Below are 17,092 nucleotides of genomic sequence, written 5' to 3' on the forward strand. Positions count from 1 at the left end.
GTATAAAAAATACAGGAAAAATGCATTAAAGCTTTTAAAGAAAAAGTCCAGTTGTTATTCTTCTTCGTTTATTTTTTTTAAGAAATAAACCCTGGTGCCAGTTTTTTTACCCGACGTTTTTGGTGATTTTGCAGGATATATGTGCAAAACAATTCTGAAGTCTGGTGAACGTTGAGGGAGCAAAATACGGGACGGACCCGTTGGGGCATGCGCCGTGCTGTGAACAGGCGTGAGTCTTATTTGGAAATTGTCCGACAGACGTGTCCAGAAACAGGCTGCTGACCCTCAGTCGCCCGCAGGAGCTACGGTAACTGACCCTCATAGTGTCCATTGCTGCTGTAGAGGTGTTGTCCGGGGAGGAAAGCGACCGTTAGCCGGAGTTGAAAGTGTCTTAACCTTTTCGTTTATTTGTTGGTTTAATGGGCTGTCGGTGAGGGACAAGAATAGCCTGAAAGGCATTGTAAAAATTTGTTCAAAGATAATTGGAGTTCAACAGAGAGACCTGGTCTCCCTGTGGGAGAAACGAGTAGCTCAGAAAGCAAAAGGAATCATCACTCAGGGTGATCATGTTTTGTCCAGTGAATTTACGGTAATGCCGTCAGGTCGGCGTTATATCATGCCCTTCAGTAGAACAAATCGCTATTCTAAATCTTTTATTCCTTCTGCTATCAAGCTGTTAAATCGGGATAATATTGTTTTTAAATGATAGTTATATAGTGTTTGTGTGTATATGTGTATAGTTGTGTGTGTATGGACGAGAAGGCTGCAAATGAATTGCCCTCTGGGGACAAATAAAGTACTGTGAACTGTGAGTTTATCGCCCCTCGGTGTGTCAATAGAGTTTTAACCGCTTCGCCATCTAACAGCTCTGCCCGCACAGCAGCGGCGGACAGTAACTGAGTAAATGTAATTAGTTTCTGTACTTTAGTATTTTTGGTGTATCTGTACTGATATTTTTCCATTACTGGGCGACTTTCTCCTTTCACTCCACTACATTTCAGAGTCTAATATCCGACTTTTTCCTCCTACATTTTGAGAAATCTGTCGTTCCTTTTGGTTTCTGTGTGTATAAAAACGTAACATGTCAAAACGAAAGAAGCGCAAAGCCAGAGCACCAATCAGGGCCCAGCGGTCACTTTGTTTAGAGCTGGTTTTGACCTGTTGGTCATACCGACCCAGTGCAGCACGCGGTTCAACGTCAGCGCAGCAGCGTAAAACTTTGGGAGAGTCTGTTCAACATAAATGATGAACTAACCTAACTTTGTGTAAATAGAGCTCAATATAGAAATATGTCCACATATGCAGTCGAGACTGACGCGGCTTTTTTCTGAATTTCTACAAACACCATTTCATTTTATAGTAAATGAGTTTGGGCTGGTTTATGTTTATGAACAGACGCCTACAGATCAACATAGTAAAGGAGCTCATCTGTGATCCTGAGTTTAAAGCCAGTTTTTATTCAACTTAAACTTGGAACTAAGTTGTAAATAAATCTGAAACTGAAACTTTGCTTGTGTGTAAAAAGTGATTTCAGAGCCACTCGGTTCTCCCTGATGGAAACTGTTTACCTTCAGTGTTTTGTGCTTCTGATCATTTTAATAGACGTCAGCGTCACTAATTAATGACGTTCTATTAAAAGACTGGTTTACCAAGAGAGACGCTGGAGGACTTTCACCTGAAATGAGTTCATGAAGCCAGTCTGGTTATAAAAATGATAACAGGATATCAGAGCCAGAATTACTCTTTTAGTACTTTTACTTTATACTTAAGTACATTTGAAGGGAAATACTTTAGTACTTTTACTCAAGTGGAGGTCTAAAGGGAGGAGCTTCTGCCCTGTCACAGCTCTTTGGTGCTGTTAACATGCTTTCTGTTTTCTGTCTGCTGAAGTCCCAGTTAGAGATGGAGGTTGAAAGCTTCGTTTCCAGGACCCTCGAACTCTTACAAGAGGAGAGGAAGGCTGAGATCGAAGAAACGAGGTGATTCGCTCTCCGCTCTTTCCTGTCTGCTCAGAGAGTTCTTATGATATAAATTATATGAAACAATCAAACCCTGATACTTTTAATCAGTGCGATTGAAATGTTGTATTTGCAGGGCATGGCAGCAGAATCTGTCACTGAAAAATCTACAACAGAAAGGAGTGTGCCTGCTGAAGCTTCAGATTGGAAGCCAGAGGACTGGCATGCATGGTAGACTTCTTGTCGCTTTTGAGCCCAGGAAAAGTATAGGCCCCCCAGTTCTTCCCAGCAACAGTTTCGGACCTGGTGAGACCGGATCGTTTTCAAACTTTTAAAACATCTGCCTGTTTTAGTCATTGAAATGTAGAAATTCAAAGCCATTCAGTGTGGTTTGATGCAAAATGGTACATTGTATAGAGTTCCACCTTTACAGTGGTGATGATGGGAACCAGAGTTTATGAAATCTACAATAAAAACATAGAGATTTTATTTACAATCCACATCAAACAAAAAACCTGCACGTATCTTGTGATTTTTTATTTTTTTTTAATTTCATCTTGATCGTGATAAAATAACTGGTAAATACTAATAAATAAATACATTTTCTTTGTGCACTTCATTGTCTTACAGTGCCCTGCGTGCATCTCTCCACCATGAATTGATTTTTAGAAATACTATTTCTACTGAGCGAAACGACAACAAATATAACATCAGAACTATCGTGAAACGTGTCTCGGACATCAGGTCGTATAGTTTTCTAAGTGGCGGCTTTTAGAGACACTAAATACATTTGATGTCTGCTTCCTCTCCACCGCTATGACCAGTTGAGACTTTATTTCTCTAAGCTGAAGCATTTCACATCAGACTGCTCTGAATGAGTTTGTTTACATGCATAACAATTGAATTATGCAGAAACAAATGAAAATTCATAGAATTTTCCATCAGCTTAGGTGTGTGAACATAACTCTTAACAATGACCCTTTTGTTTGTTTGTTTTTTTTAGGAGATATTGTGGGTCTTTTTGAATCAGAAGGATGTAGTCAACCCAGTCAGCTCTGCTCAGGTGTGGTGACTCATGTGACGCAGGTGTCAATAACAGTTGCTTTTGATGATACTCAGGATGGTGTCAGCTTGGAAAGTGATGGACTGTACAATATCATGAAGCTTGCAAACGATGTGACCTACAAACGATTAACTCGGTAAGTTAGGTCTTATCTCGCTGGCCTCATCAGTACATTCAGTGCATTACATTACACCACAGTGAAGTCAGCGATTTGCTTGTTGATTAATCTTATTAATCAATTAATGTAATGTTGTTACAGCAGCCTTGCCAGCACTAAATCGATCATTATTTGGTGCAATTCCACACTCGGGCAATGGCATACTGTGCAATCAGCAGTTCATTTCAATCGTTTTTGTTTACGTTTTGTTGAGTGTAAATTTGTATAGTATTTAAATTATTTTATCTTATTTTATTTGCTCTTTCTTTTTCATTGGGGGGGGGGGTGTGCAAGTGTGCAAGTGTGCGAGTACAGTGTGCAACGACAATAAAATCCATTCATTCATAATGTGAGAAAACCTACTGAGAATTTTTAAAGATAAAATCAATTAGTGTGTTTCATTTGATCATCACCATAAATTGATCTCGTAAGGTCCAGTCGTTGTGAATGAATGATATGGCTCAGCAGTGTTCTGCCAACTCGCTCACATACATTTTCTTTCTCATGTTCGCAGCGCTTTGAACTCTTTAAACGTATACAGAAATGGCCCTGCTGCCCACCTTATAAGTGTACTGTTTGGTTACACTGATCCTGGAGCACTGTCACATCAAAGTAAGCGCTGCTCGGACACATTTTTATAAGCATATTAGAACCAGTAAAGATTTAAGGTGTTGAACATACTCAAACAATGAGAAAACTGAATTACCGTTCGTACCACCTTTTTTTTTTTACCTTTCATTTGCAGGAACCTTAGAGTGGTTTAATAGTGGACTAGATGATTCTCAGAAGGAAGCGGTGTCCTTTGCGCTGTCTCAGAAAGATGTTGCCATCATACATGGACCACCAGGAACTGGAAAAACCACAACAGTGGTTGAAGTCATCCTCCAGGCAGTTAAACAAGGACAGAAGGTAGTGCTAAGTACAAGAATTTAGTCCTAGTTTCCTGCAAGCACTCATCACATCATTATTGTAACCAGCTATTTTAAAGCGTGCTACAGTGCCCGGTCCCTGACGATGCTACAGCCGTCCATGGCCCGGAATTACTCTCCCTCTCCCCATCTCTGTGTGATGCTAGCCAATGCACTCGTGCTTAAACAATGTGCTCCGAGTGTTTTAGCTGTTTAATGACATTAAGCTTGGTAGCATCATGTGATGAGGCAGATCTAGCGAGTGGAGCTGGGCTAAATGGGGGGGAAAAATTGGGTAAAAATTTCAAAATAAATGCTTCAGTGACTCAATATGAAGGAAAAGCTGGGACCAGCTGGTCTCTCCTTTTTACAGTGCTACCTGTGCTGCCATTCATTATTAGCAGTTTTAGCATTTTTTAAAAATATTCCATTAATTCCCTCTGATAAACGCTTTAGGTCCCCATCCCATGCCGGACAAACAGACTCAAAAACAGCTTTTACCCCAGAGCCGTACGGGAACTGAACACTTCCAAACACACACACACACACACACACACACTGACAAGGACTTTCTATAGACACTGCTCAGTAGAACCGACTGAACACCACTACTGCTCTTTACTGGCACTGACTTCATAGGACACTGTACACTGTGCCAGAGTTCCAGAGTTCCACTCCACCTCTGTTCTATTTACTATTCATTTGTTCCCGAGAGTGCAGTCTGTGATTTTTCTGTGCAGTATTATATAACGCTGTAAGCTGTCCAAGGAATGTGCAACAACAACTGCTGCCTCACCCGTCTGTTGTCTATTGACTGTTTTAGAATATATAGTTTTATAGTCCTTTTTCTTTATATTTAACATTTTTGATAGTTTTTTTTTCCCCTTAAATCTGCACTTTATACACTGCTCAAAAAAATAAAGGGAACACTCAAATAACTCATCCTAGATCTGAATGAATGAAATATTCTCATTGAAGACTTTGTTCTGTACAAAGTTGAATGTGCTGACAACAAAAATCACAAAAATCAATGGAAATCAAATTTATTAACCAGTGCAGGCCTGGATTTGGAGTCACACACAAAATTAAAGTGGAAAAACACACGACAGGCTGATCCAACTTTGATGTGATGTCCTTAAAACAAGTCAGAATGAGGCTCAGCAAACCTTCTTGCCACAGCTCGCATTGATGTGCCATCCTGGATGAGCTGCACTGCCTGAGCCACTTGTGTGGGTTGTAGAGTCCGTCTCCTGCTACCACGAGTGTGAAAGACCACCAACATTCAAAAGTGACCAAAACATCAGCCAGAAAGCAGAAAGGTGCTGGGAAGTGGTCTGTGGTCCCACCTGCAGAACCACTGCTTTATTGAGTGTGTCTTGCTTAATCGCCAGTAATTTCCACCTGTTGTCTGTTCCATTTATACAACAGCTGTGAAACTGATGGTCAGTGTTGCTTCCTAAGTGGACAGTTTGATTTCACAGAAGTTTGATTTACTTGGAGTTTTATTGTGTTGTTTAAGTGTTCCCTTTATTTTTTTTGAGCAGTGTATATTTTAGCCTTATGTTTAAATTGTTTTGTATGTAGGGAGTGCCGTTGGAGTGCTGCTCAATTTCGTTGTACACTGAGCAATGACAATAAACGCATCTTATCTTATCTTATCTTAAGGAAATTGCTGTTACATATTTGACAAAATTGTCAGATGTCTGTTTTATTGAAACAGTAATGATCATTTACAGTAATGATCTACTGATGAAAACCCCTGCAGGTTCTGTGCTGTGCCCCCTCCAATGTGGCAGTGGATAATTTGGTGGAGCGTCTGGCTAAGTGTAAGGCTAAGGTTCTAAGATTGGGACATCCAGCCCGTCTCCTGGAGTCAGTCCAGAAGCATTCACTGGATGCGGTGATCGCGCAGAGTGACAACAGCAACATCATCGCAGATGTCCGTAAAGACATGGATAAAGTGTTGGTAGGATTTTATTCTTTGATCATACTCTTAATGTGGTGCTTCTCATGTTTATTTTTCCAGTTATGCAAACAATATAATTATCATTATAGTTTACATGTAACATTGAACTGATTTATTTTTGTGATGTTATTACAAAACATTATAAATGACTTTGCAATCTGTTCGTCTGGTCTCAGAGTCAGATGAAGAAGGCGTATGACAAAGGGCAGCGGAGCAGTCTGAGGCGAGAAATCGGGGAGCTGCGAAAGGAACTGAAATCCAGGGAACAGATGGCCATCACACAAATCCTGAAAAAGGCCACGGTCATTCTGGCAACCAACACTGGTTAGCAGTCCTCCAGTACTTTAAACCAGTCACTTCAAACCGTTCATATGAAGAAAAGCCAGTCATACAGATACTGTTGTTCCTAATATGCTCATAAGACTCTCAAGTAATATTGGAAGTGATTGTCTTCTGCAGGAGCCACTGATGATGGTCCACTGAAGTATTTGCCCAGCGAACATTTTGACCTGGTTGTGATAGACGAATGTGCTCAGGCGCTGGAGAGCAGCTGTTGGATTGCACTGCTTAAAGGACACAAGTGCATCTTGGCAGGGGACTATAAACAGCTGCCACCCACGATCAAATCCCAGAAGTAAATTCAGAAATAAACCCATAATATTTTGTTATTTGTAGTCTGTATCTCTTAACATGCTAATACAGTAATACATTTAGGATTATTTGTGATACATTTTGGAGATTTGAAGCATCAAACCGTCTTTATTGATATTGATACAAAGGTATAAATTGAACCAAATCGTCTTATTACTTTTAATGTTTCTCATAAGGGAAGAGAAAGATCTAAAAACAGATGTATTCAAATATATTTTGTCACTTTTCCATAGTGCTGCAGCTAAAGGCCTCTCTGTGAGTTTAATGGAGCGGCTGATTCAGAAGTATGGAGACTCAGTGGTTCGGATGCTGACCACTCAGTACCGTATGAACAGTGCCATCATGCAGTGGGCCTCAGAGCAAATGTACCAAGGGAAGCTGACTGCACATCCTTCAGTAGAGAAGCATTTGCTGAGGTTATTATTTTGCAGTTATGTTATTAGGTCGAATATGTAGCTGGAATGGCAGCTGTGTTATTCTTTAAGACCAGATTTTAAGTCTTTGTTACTCTCTTCAATCATTTTTTGAATCAGAGACCTGGCTGGTGTAGCGGATCTTGAGGAGACCAGCACGCCGCTGCTTCTCATCGACACAGCTGGCTGTGGTCTGAATGAAATGGAGGATACGGATGAGCAGTCTAAAGGCAATCAAGGTCAGTCAGGTTTTTTTTTTTAATTGTTCTCTGTTCTCAGTACCTAATCTTGCAAGGCTAGACATGATCTAATTACGAGAATGTCTTGGGGGGGAACATATAAAGTTTGGGCTAAATGTAGGTTGGACCAAAATAAATGGTTTAGAAATTTTACAGTTTAATGCCGTGTGAAGGCAGAGCTCATGTAGGGTTAAAAGGTAAGCCTGGCCATTTCCCATTTATTCCCGTATAATGGGATATTAAAATATGACTGCAAAGTCCTCAATTAACAGAGCTTAAATAAAGGTGAGTGAAATATTTCTAGCCATTTATGTGGGAGCTATAAAATTAACCATATCTTTCCATTTTCTGTAGAAAATCCATTCAGTTTCTCTGTTTTGGGCAGTAGGATGCTAACATTGCTGCTGCTAAGTGATTGGTTGGTGAGCTTATTGGCTGAGTAAAGCGGTTTGCATATTTTATGAGTTGGCTTAAATAAAATGTTTAAGCATTTACAAATTACGGTTTTACACTAAAGCTCCCCAGGAACCCATTCATTTTGGACAAATCCAGAATTCTTGAGTGGCACATCTCACTAGAAATCGTCTGGTAGGTAGATGTGTTGCATGTGAAGAACACATTATATGCAGGGGAGAAAAAACCATTACCTGTTATAAGGAAAAAATGGTTATGTTAGCTATTGATAGTGTTTTACTAGCTTGATTTTGGGGTAGGTTTTAGGGGCATACACTTGTTTGCGGTACAGCACCAGACGTGAAAATCACACCGTGCCCTGCAAGATTTCTCACTAACATGACTAACCTTTTTTTTGATCAACTGAAATCGTAATCTGCCCTGTAGTGCAAGCATAACCATTTGTCATGATGTGTTGGCTGTCTTTAAAAAAAACAAAACAGGTGAAGTTGACATAGTAGCACTTCATGTGAAAGCCTTGGCTGAAGCTGGAGTCCAGGCCAAAGACATTGCAGTGATTGCACCTTATAACCTACAGGTATATAATACCTTTTCAGACCTTTCATTTGAGTAGAAGCTGTAGATCTTGTTAAGAGACGTTGTGCATTTTTCATCAAGGTGAATTCACTCATCGCAGTTCATGTTTTAGGTAGATCTTTTGAGACAAAAACTCTCAAATGAGCACCCTGATCTGGAGATCAGGTCTGTGGATGGCTTTCAAGGCAGAGAGAAGGAGGCAGTGCTGCTGTCTTTGGTTAGATCAAATAGAAAAGGTGACATTTGTGTTGCGTCTAAAAATTTCTAAGGATTATGTTATTCTTGGTTATTTTAATTGACTTGTTTTTGATCCTCCAGGTGAGGTTGGGTTTCTTGCAGAGGACAGAAGGCTCAACGTGGCAGTAACGCGTGCCAGACGTCAGCTAATGGTGGTGTGTGATTCTCAAACTGTCCGAAACCATGACTTTCTCAAATCCCTGATTGATTACATGTCCAAGCATGGGGAGGTCCGCACAGCCTTTGAGTATCTGGAGGACTTGGTTCCTGAAAACTACAGCCGCAACCACAAAGATGAGCCGGCTAATGTCAAAGAGTCTTCCTCTAAACCAAAGGTAAAAAAACAGCAAAGCAAAACAGAACAGTCCAAGGAGAAGAACGTCTCGAAAAACAAAGGGGAGAGAGACTGTCAGGCCGCAGCATCTGATACCCATGAACTCAGCAGTAAAACGGCATCAGACTTTCACAAAACCAAAGCGGCTGACCAAACGGAGTCTCAGATGATTAAAGAAGAGATAAGGCAGCAGTTGCTTGTCTTCCTGGGTGATGAGAACAAGAAAGAGCTTCTGTTTCCTGCCTCTCTGAGCTCTCATGAACGGTTGCTGGTCCACCAGCTCTCTGAAGAGCTGGGTCTCAGTCATGTGAGCCGAGGAGTGGCGAAACAACGCCACATTACAGTTTCCAAGCAAGTGCCAGGCCCTGCTGAGCCAGCAGAAACACCATTTAAAGAACCAGCAGAGTCCACAAAACCAGAAATCAGGACTAATGAGGAAGTGCTAGAGAAAGAGCCCGACAGGCATCCACCAAAGCCTGCTCTTGATTTTAAAAGCCTGCATTTGGAGCGTATGCGTCGGGAGCAGGAGAAACGTGCGGGAAAAAATCTGAGTACAACACTAGAGACAAATCTGAAAGGCGATAAAGGCCAGCCTAAAAAGAAGAGCAAAGGTTTGTAGTCACTCCATATGATGAGAAAACTGCTCCTTATTGAGCGCTGCTGTCACGTCACTGTGTTGCTTTATTTTTCACAGGAAAGGGAAAAATGAAAGCAGGAGCAGTGGACGTAGCTGCGGCTGCTACAGCTCATGATGATTTTGATGCGCTCATCGACGCTGTGGTGAAAGCAGATAGTGTGTGTGCCTTTGTGAAGTGTAAGGCCAGCGTGCTCACGCTAGGACAGCTGTGTCTCTACTGTAACAGACAGTACTGTCTGAGTCACCACATACCTGAGGTAATGCATGCTTCCCAATCATAATGTAGACCTCGTCTTAACCTTTACATCAAAGGAATACTTCACTCTACTTGGGGCCAGTGAGGTTAAGTTAAGTGATACTTTTTTGATCCCACAAACGGGGAAATTCCACCTCCGCGTTTAACCCATCCGTGAAGTGAAACACCACATACACACTAGTGAATACACACACACACACTAGGGGGCAGTGAGCACACTTGCCCAGAGCGGTGGGCAGCCCTATCCACGGGCATTTGGGGGTTAGGTGTCTTGCTCAAGGACACCTCAGTCATGGACTGTCGGTGCTGGGGATCAAACCAGCGACCTTCCGGTCACAGGGCCAGTTCCCTGACCTCCAGCCCACGACTGGCCCCAGGTTGCAGCTGGTCTTAACTATTAGCTGTTAGGCATGTTAGATTTTCAGTTCATATTTACAGTAAGTAATATGTTGTCTTGCAGGTCCATGGATGTGGCGACAAAGCAAAGGCCCAGGCTCGCATGAGAATAAGCAAAGAGGGAGTGCTGTATGCTGGGAGTGGCCAGAAGGACAAGTCGATGGATCCAAACAAAAAGGCCTACCTGCAACGAAAACTAGACTCAAAATTAAAAGACATGGCATCCCAGAGAAAAACCAAATCGAAGGATAAAGAGCACTGAGTCATTTATCGCCATTGTATCAAACTGTGTTTATTTATTTTGGAGCCAGTAAATTGGTGGTGTGATGTGTGGCTCCTGTTCCCTCAAGACATTTAAGCACATATATAAGCACTGAAAAGAATTCACAACACTGGTTCATTTGGTTTGATTTTATCATAACAATCATGTTTATTTTGTGAACGCTGGCTATATGCTGAAGTCTTTTGAAAGGAACTCTATACTCTATGAACACATTGTAGATAAAGATTGTCAATTAATAAATAAGAGAAAAACAAAGAGGAGGAATAAGTCTTTCACACATGTATGAGACTGAATGGTGCCATTTGCTTTCCACTGCATTTACGGATATGCATGTAAAGATAAACATTTTAAACACAGATAAAGTATCCTTCACAACAGCCTAGGTGCATGTTTCGGACGAATAACTGAAAACGTTAAGAAAACCCACGTAGCTTGTCTGTGTCCACTTTAAATACACTTTACCTTTAAATCATTTTAAATTATTTTGCATGAACTTATACAGTTAATATCTTATGCTTAAGGCATTCTTTTCAGGAAATCACTAAAGGCTATGAAAAATGTACTTTTTAGTAATGTCTGCAGTATCTGAACATTGCATATTCAAATATTCATGCCTTCATTTCCTTTATCTAAATTTCCTAAAGATCATGGGATGAAGAAATGTTTTTATAAGTTTTATGTATGTGTATGTATATGTATATATATATATATATATATATATATATATATATATATATATATATATATATATATATATACATATATACATATATACATAAAACGTATAAAAACTTTATATATATATATATATAATCTGTGAAAACTTGTTTCAGTTTATAAGATGTATCAAAGTTAGAGATGCGTACAAATTCTTCTTTTCTGCAGGAGCTGAGCAGAAGAGCTAACATTAAGAGTTCTTTGTGGAACCAAAAGGGTTCTTTAAAGAACCATCGTTTGAAACGTTCTTTTGCGATGGAATTGCTCCATACAAATTGATGTTGAGCATGTGTTACTTTGTATGGATGAACATTAAATAGTGTGTGTAACATTATTAGGTGGCACTAAAACAGAACAATGAACATACAGGGTTAGAAAAGAGTTCTAAGATCTTTTTAAGATCTTAAGAGTTCTTAAAAAGAGCAGCTGTACAATTACATTAAAGTACTGGTCCAAAAGACGCAAGACGAACCAGAACTGAAATTCACTGAAAAGGGGTTGCAGTGGCCGTTTAGTTTTCATTAACATGAGACATCATGGCCTTCAAGACAAGGGCATTCGTGCATAACACAGATGACAACAGATCAAATTCAGATGTGTCTGGTCTGTGTTACGTGTGAGTGTCAGTGCCTTGGATGTCCTTGCATGGTTTACATGATGTGAAATTTATGATGCTGTTTTTGTTTGTGGTACAATTGATCATACTGAGTAGAAGACCAACATCATATCACTGTTCTTTTTCAGCTTTAACTGTGTTGTACATCTTGTTGGAGCATTATGGATACCTTTAGAGGACAGATCTTTAACGGATACTGACCATCCACATGAATCCCTGGGGCAAAGTAAGGAAACATCTTTTCGGTAAACCTGTCTTTGAAAGCATGGATCATGCTTCCATCTGCAGCGTTTGAAAACGTGACCTTCCCCTTCTCATAGTCTAGTTCCACAGTAATCCTCTGTGGCTTCTTCTTCAGTGCTAGGCGGAAACGAGGAGAAGTCTGAGCCCAGTATGAGTCCCCGTTGTTTAGTCCAATGACCCAGAACCCTTCTGAAGGGTTGAGAAAGACACTTGTCTTCCTTTTGATGGATTGTCGTGCCACTCCGATGTACCACTCCCGGCTTTCCCCCACCTCCACGTCCCAGCAGTGCTTTCCTGACGTGAAGCCGGTAGAACCCAGCACCGCCATGCGGCTAGAACAGCGCTCATGGTTGTCCGGAAGTTGCTGCTTCTTTCCATAACAGACACTTGAGAGTTCATCACTGAGGATCAGGTTAGGATGGGCAGTGGTGGGATCAAGAGTAACAGGACCTGGAAAAGTTTTGAAATCATTCCAGATTATATGCTTATGAATAACTGACGATTGGCGTGGAAATTCAGAGCTCTTCAGTTTGACAGATCTTCTTTCTTTGAGACTCATACTTGCATGATGTAAGGACTAGATAATCAGTAGCATTCACTTTTTTTAATCCCACAACAGGATAAATTTCACCTCCACATTTAACCCATCCGTGAAGTGAAACACCACATACACACTAGTGAACACACACACACTAGGGGGCAGTGAGCACACTTGCCCGGAGCGGTGGGCAGCCCTATCCACGGTGCCCGGGGAGCAGTTGGGGGTTAGGTGTCTTGCTCAAGGACACCTCAGTCATGTGCTGTCGGCGCTGGGGATCGAACCAGCGACCTTCTGGTCACAGGGCCAGCTCCCTCCAGCCCATGACTGCCCCAATACTTGCATGTTGTAAGGACTAGTTAATGAGTAGCATTCATTTATGTGTCTCGACTTCAAGGCTTGTCTAAAGACTTGCTTCTCAATTTTCTTCAGCCCATCAGGCAGTGTATCACCCAGCCTCCTCTGTAGCTGCGCCTAATTGTCTGCTATTCCGTTTTCAGTCAGTTGTCAGTTGTAACCCAAATACTTCTAGCTCTGCTGTCATGATCAATTGTCAGTCCACTGACTGTACCAGAGTCTTGTGTACCCTGTGTATTGCCTGGCTCACGCAACAAGAGTTATTAAATCCTAAGCAATGTTGAAACATGAGACCCTACACATAATGGCAGATCTCAAAGATATCAAAGTCCCCAGAACAAAATGCATCAATGAAACCATGTAGAAATCCACGTGAACAAACATGATTTAAGATCAGTGGCGTCCAACCTTTCTCCTGGACCTCTATTTACCTGCAGAACCTAGTCCAAACCATAGTTTGCCACACCTGCTATACAGCCAATCTTCCTATTCCCAAGTCCCTGATTGGCTGGAACAGATGTATTACAGTTAGGTAGGGGGTTCGGCAGCTTACAGAATACAGGTTGGAGCTAAACTTGACAAGAAAGTAATTGTCCAGGAAAAGGGTTGGAGACCATTGCTAGATAAGAACGAACTTGGTTAGTGTGGTGGGTAACACCTCTGCCTTGTAGACTGGGGTTCAATCCCCCACCAGGGCAAGCACCCTACACTATACCAATAAGGGTCCTTGGGCAAGACTCCTAACACCACCTTTGCCTGCCTGTGTAACAATAATCAAATTGTAAGTCGCTCTGGATAAGAGCGTCAGCCAAATAGCGTTAATGTAATGTAACTAGGCAAACGGCAGCAAGGCACAGATTACTGTGCTCATTATATGTATTACAATAAAAAATAACTTGTATCTTTCCATTCAGCTTAGTTCTCACGGTCTTTCACCGATGATGTCAGCACAGTGTTTCATGTGAGAGAATCCTCCCCCATACTACAGGATATAGAGTCGTAGATATTGAACATATTTAATATTTATGATTGGAAATCAGGAGAGCAACAACTGGACTGTGAGTAGATTGGTAAAGACTGGATTTTACACACCCCACACTACAGGATAATCTGGGAAGATAATCATATAAGACTTTCCTGAAAACAGGACGCCTTTTTAAGTTTGTATCGAGGGGCAAATTGGCCTCAGTGTTGGCCTGAGTGTCCTGTTGTGTGGGCCGTCCACATGCGACCTGCTTTAATTAAAGGGTTAGTGATAACTGGATGCATTCAATGCGCATTTTCAAATACATTTGTAAATAATTTTTAATGGAAAGATTTACAAATATAGCTCAAGCATGAACTGAAGGACCCTTTAATATTAAGATTTTCACAAAAGCCAGCATATTCAGCAAGGTCCAAAGACAGTGCTTTCTAAGTGGGCAGGCTTAGGTGGTTTGAGCCTTGTGTTCGATAGGGACTTCTACTGGTTTAGTTCATTTGATTGTTTATAACAGACCAAATTCAGACGAAATACATAACATGCTGTAACTTTATAGGAGTGTACTTTATGTGTGTTGAATTTGTGTATACATGGACAGCATCTGTCCTGTTGTCATAACAGTCCGTGTCACACACCGCAGCCAGGCACAGTACTGGGATATTTACCAGCTGTGTGCAAGAGTAGAGACAAAATATAGTTTAATGTTATAATATATCATAAAAAAATGTTATAATAGCCTATTAGGAACTGAGGACCTAATTAAGTGTCTGCTGAAATTTAGGATCTCCCGTCCTTGCTTTAACACGGCTTTGCTGACCTTTGCTCACCACCCATAAATGGTGGTTGGTTAGTGTAGTGGGTAACACCTCTGCCTTCTACGCTGGAGACTGGGGTTCAATCCCCCGCCTGGGTAAGCCCCCTACACTATACCCGTAGAGTCCTTGGGCAAGATTCCTAACACCACCTTTGCCTACTTGTGTAAAAGGATCAAATTGTAAGTCGCTCTGGATAAGAGCGTCAGCCAAATGCCATAACATGTAAATAAATGCATAAAATTTACAGTATACAAATGGCCGTTTGCAGGACAACGAGAAGATGAGTTAAACAAACTTTGTAGTGGAGCTTTAGAAATCCCGTTTCATAACAGTCGTTAAACAGAAAGAGTGACTTGCTACATAAACCCCAGTATGAACATTATTGTAGTTTTGAAGGGTATTGTGTTATTCTGCTCATAAACAGCTAATTTTTAAAATCTTTTTAAAGCTAATTATATCAGAATGCAGTGATTTCAGGCTCGAGGTCACATTTATGTTAACTCGATCCCTCATCCTTCCAAGGGCTCATTCATCAAACTTCTCTTGATGTAATATAGTAATAGCACAGCCCTTAAACTGGCATTCAGATCTTCCTGAGGAGTGAGTACAAGTTAATGAGGGCAGGTTAAAACACTACTGAAACAAAGGGCCAGTGCTGGGAGTGACATGTCTGCATACTTACAGTGCTTCACTACTTCTTCCATTCTCTTCCAAACCCCAAATCTTAATGATCCCAGGTACTGGGCCGTGTCTATGAGAACATCATTTGTGTACTGCATTTCCTGTGTTGGGTAACAAGCCCTGTAATACATTTGTAACCTGACATTTTAGATGTTTTCCACTTGGCATATCGGTAACACAGCAACGTCAGGACCTCTCAGCGATCAGCTTGCCTTACAGGAGATAAAGTGTTAAAATAAATGAATTTTGCTGGCGTACCTTCTTATTGCTTCCTTGCAGTCCTTTGGGGAAAAAGTGAAAGATTTCTCAGTCAGACAGCAGCCAATGCGTAACACCAGTGGATTTAAAACTAAATACGAAGACTTACGCAGACCTTCAGAAATGAGATATCATCCTTTTTCATGGTATGTGCAATGTCATCTAAGATCTCTGAGAGTTCTTCAAACGTTTGAGTGATGTCCTCCAGCCTCTTCCTGACTGCCTGAGTCTTCTTGGTGGTCTCCTCTTTTAGCACCATCAGCCGGGCAGCCTCCTCTTCCCTCAGAAACCTGTGGAGCATCTCAAATTCCTCTTTCATTTGAGCTTTAGCGTCAGCAGACTGGATCTTAAAAAAAGAACAAAGGATTGTCTTAAGTGGCATTTAAAGAATGCTGAAGGTGTGCCTTGGCTTATTGCTGCTGAAGCAAATGAAACACTTAGCTTTGTGACATTGATTCATGATTTCATGTTAACTGCCCCTTATTATCTTTCTTTCATTGTTAGCCTTTTTTAAGCATGTAGTTTTCCATCTAGAATTTGAAAGGTCTATTGTACAGCAGTTTACCTCTATAAATCCTTGAAGTTCCTCCAATGTTCCCTTCATCTTTTTGATACTGTTTAGATGTTTTTTCAAAGCGTCATACTTTTTTGAAAGCTCTTTCTGCAGTGGACAGTAAATAAACACAGTTTATGAACAAATTCTTCAGGTAAGGTGACAAGAAACAAAGAAAGGTCGTGGCATCTTCAAGGTTTTGCAAGTTCCTATGAATGTTATGATGTGAATCAGTCAGACCTCCTTACCTTTCTGTCAGCTGCTGCCTCTGCAATAGGACAACATTCATGGTCTTTATGGTCCCTTGATGAGTGGCAAACAGTACAGATTGTTTTCCCATCTTTATGGCAGAAAAGCTTCAGCTCCTCCTTGTGTATTAAGCAGAGGTCGTATTTCACCAAGTTCCGGTTTGCTTGATTTTTGAAGGTATCCGATGCTATTTTAAGAGCCAGGTTGACTGGGGGTCTTCTTGTGCTCGCTCTGCGGTGACATACTGAGCACTCTTGTGATTGTTTCCTTTCCCAGTGTGCCTGAATGCAGGCTTTGCAGAAGTTATGTTGACACGACAGTGTAACAGGGAAGGTATAAATGTCACCGCATATAGGACATCGCACATCCTCTTTGGAGAAAGGACATTCGGTTGCCATTTGTTTATGCCAGGACATTAAGCTCAGCCATGAATCTGTATGTTGCGCTGTCCCTCAAAGACTTGAAGTAGCTTCTGGCAAAATTTGACTTCTCGCACAGAAAAATACCGGTTTAACGGGATCCGCAAAGCTTCCTGTTGTAGCAAAAATATGTAGACGTCAACTAGGTCCCCTTTAAGGAAAAGGAAGAGGCTGCC

The 17,092-nt window shown here is 41.1% G+C and overlaps 2 protein-coding genes across 2 annotated transcripts; one reads left to right on the forward strand and one right to left on the reverse strand.

Annotated features, from left to right (window-relative positions):
• Nucleotides 1–183: 183 nt before the first annotated feature.
• ighmbp2 (immunoglobulin mu DNA binding protein 2) lies at nucleotides 184–10,769 on the forward strand. The gene is made up of 16 exons (XM_017692005.2): nucleotides 184–307; nucleotides 1,891–1,979; nucleotides 2,095–2,264; nucleotides 2,962–3,157; nucleotides 3,693–3,790; nucleotides 3,924–4,087; nucleotides 5,852–6,052; nucleotides 6,229–6,376; nucleotides 6,512–6,686; nucleotides 6,937–7,119; nucleotides 7,237–7,355; nucleotides 8,252–8,346; nucleotides 8,458–8,581; nucleotides 8,664–9,527; nucleotides 9,611–9,810; nucleotides 10,270–10,769. Exons 2-16 carry the CDS (start codon nucleotides 1,903–1,905, stop codon nucleotides 10,465–10,467), a joined length of 3,012 nt encoding a protein of 1,003 aa, XP_017547494.2. The 5' UTR covers nucleotides 184–307; nucleotides 1,891–1,902; the 3' UTR covers nucleotides 10,468–10,769.
• A 541-nt stretch (nucleotides 10,770–11,310) lies between these two features.
• On the reverse strand, nucleotides 11,311–16,957 carry LOC108424168 (zinc-binding protein A33-like). The gene is made up of 6 exons (XM_017691992.2): nucleotides 16,497–16,957; nucleotides 16,261–16,356; nucleotides 15,811–16,041; nucleotides 15,696–15,718; nucleotides 15,439–15,557; nucleotides 11,311–12,514 (listed from the first exon to the last, which is right to left on the reverse strand). Exons 1-6 carry the CDS (start codon nucleotides 16,911–16,913, stop codon nucleotides 11,952–11,954), a joined length of 1,449 nt encoding a protein of 482 aa, XP_017547481.1. The 5' UTR covers nucleotides 16,914–16,957; the 3' UTR covers nucleotides 11,311–11,951.
• Between the last annotated feature and the right edge of the window lie 135 nt (nucleotides 16,958–17,092).

This window comes from Pygocentrus nattereri, chromosome 7 (assembly GCF_015220715.1).
Source record: "Pygocentrus nattereri isolate fPygNat1 chromosome 7, fPygNat1.pri, whole genome shotgun sequence".
In the NCBI taxonomy this organism is placed as follows: domain Eukaryota; kingdom Metazoa; phylum Chordata; class Actinopteri; order Characiformes; family Serrasalmidae; genus Pygocentrus; species Pygocentrus nattereri.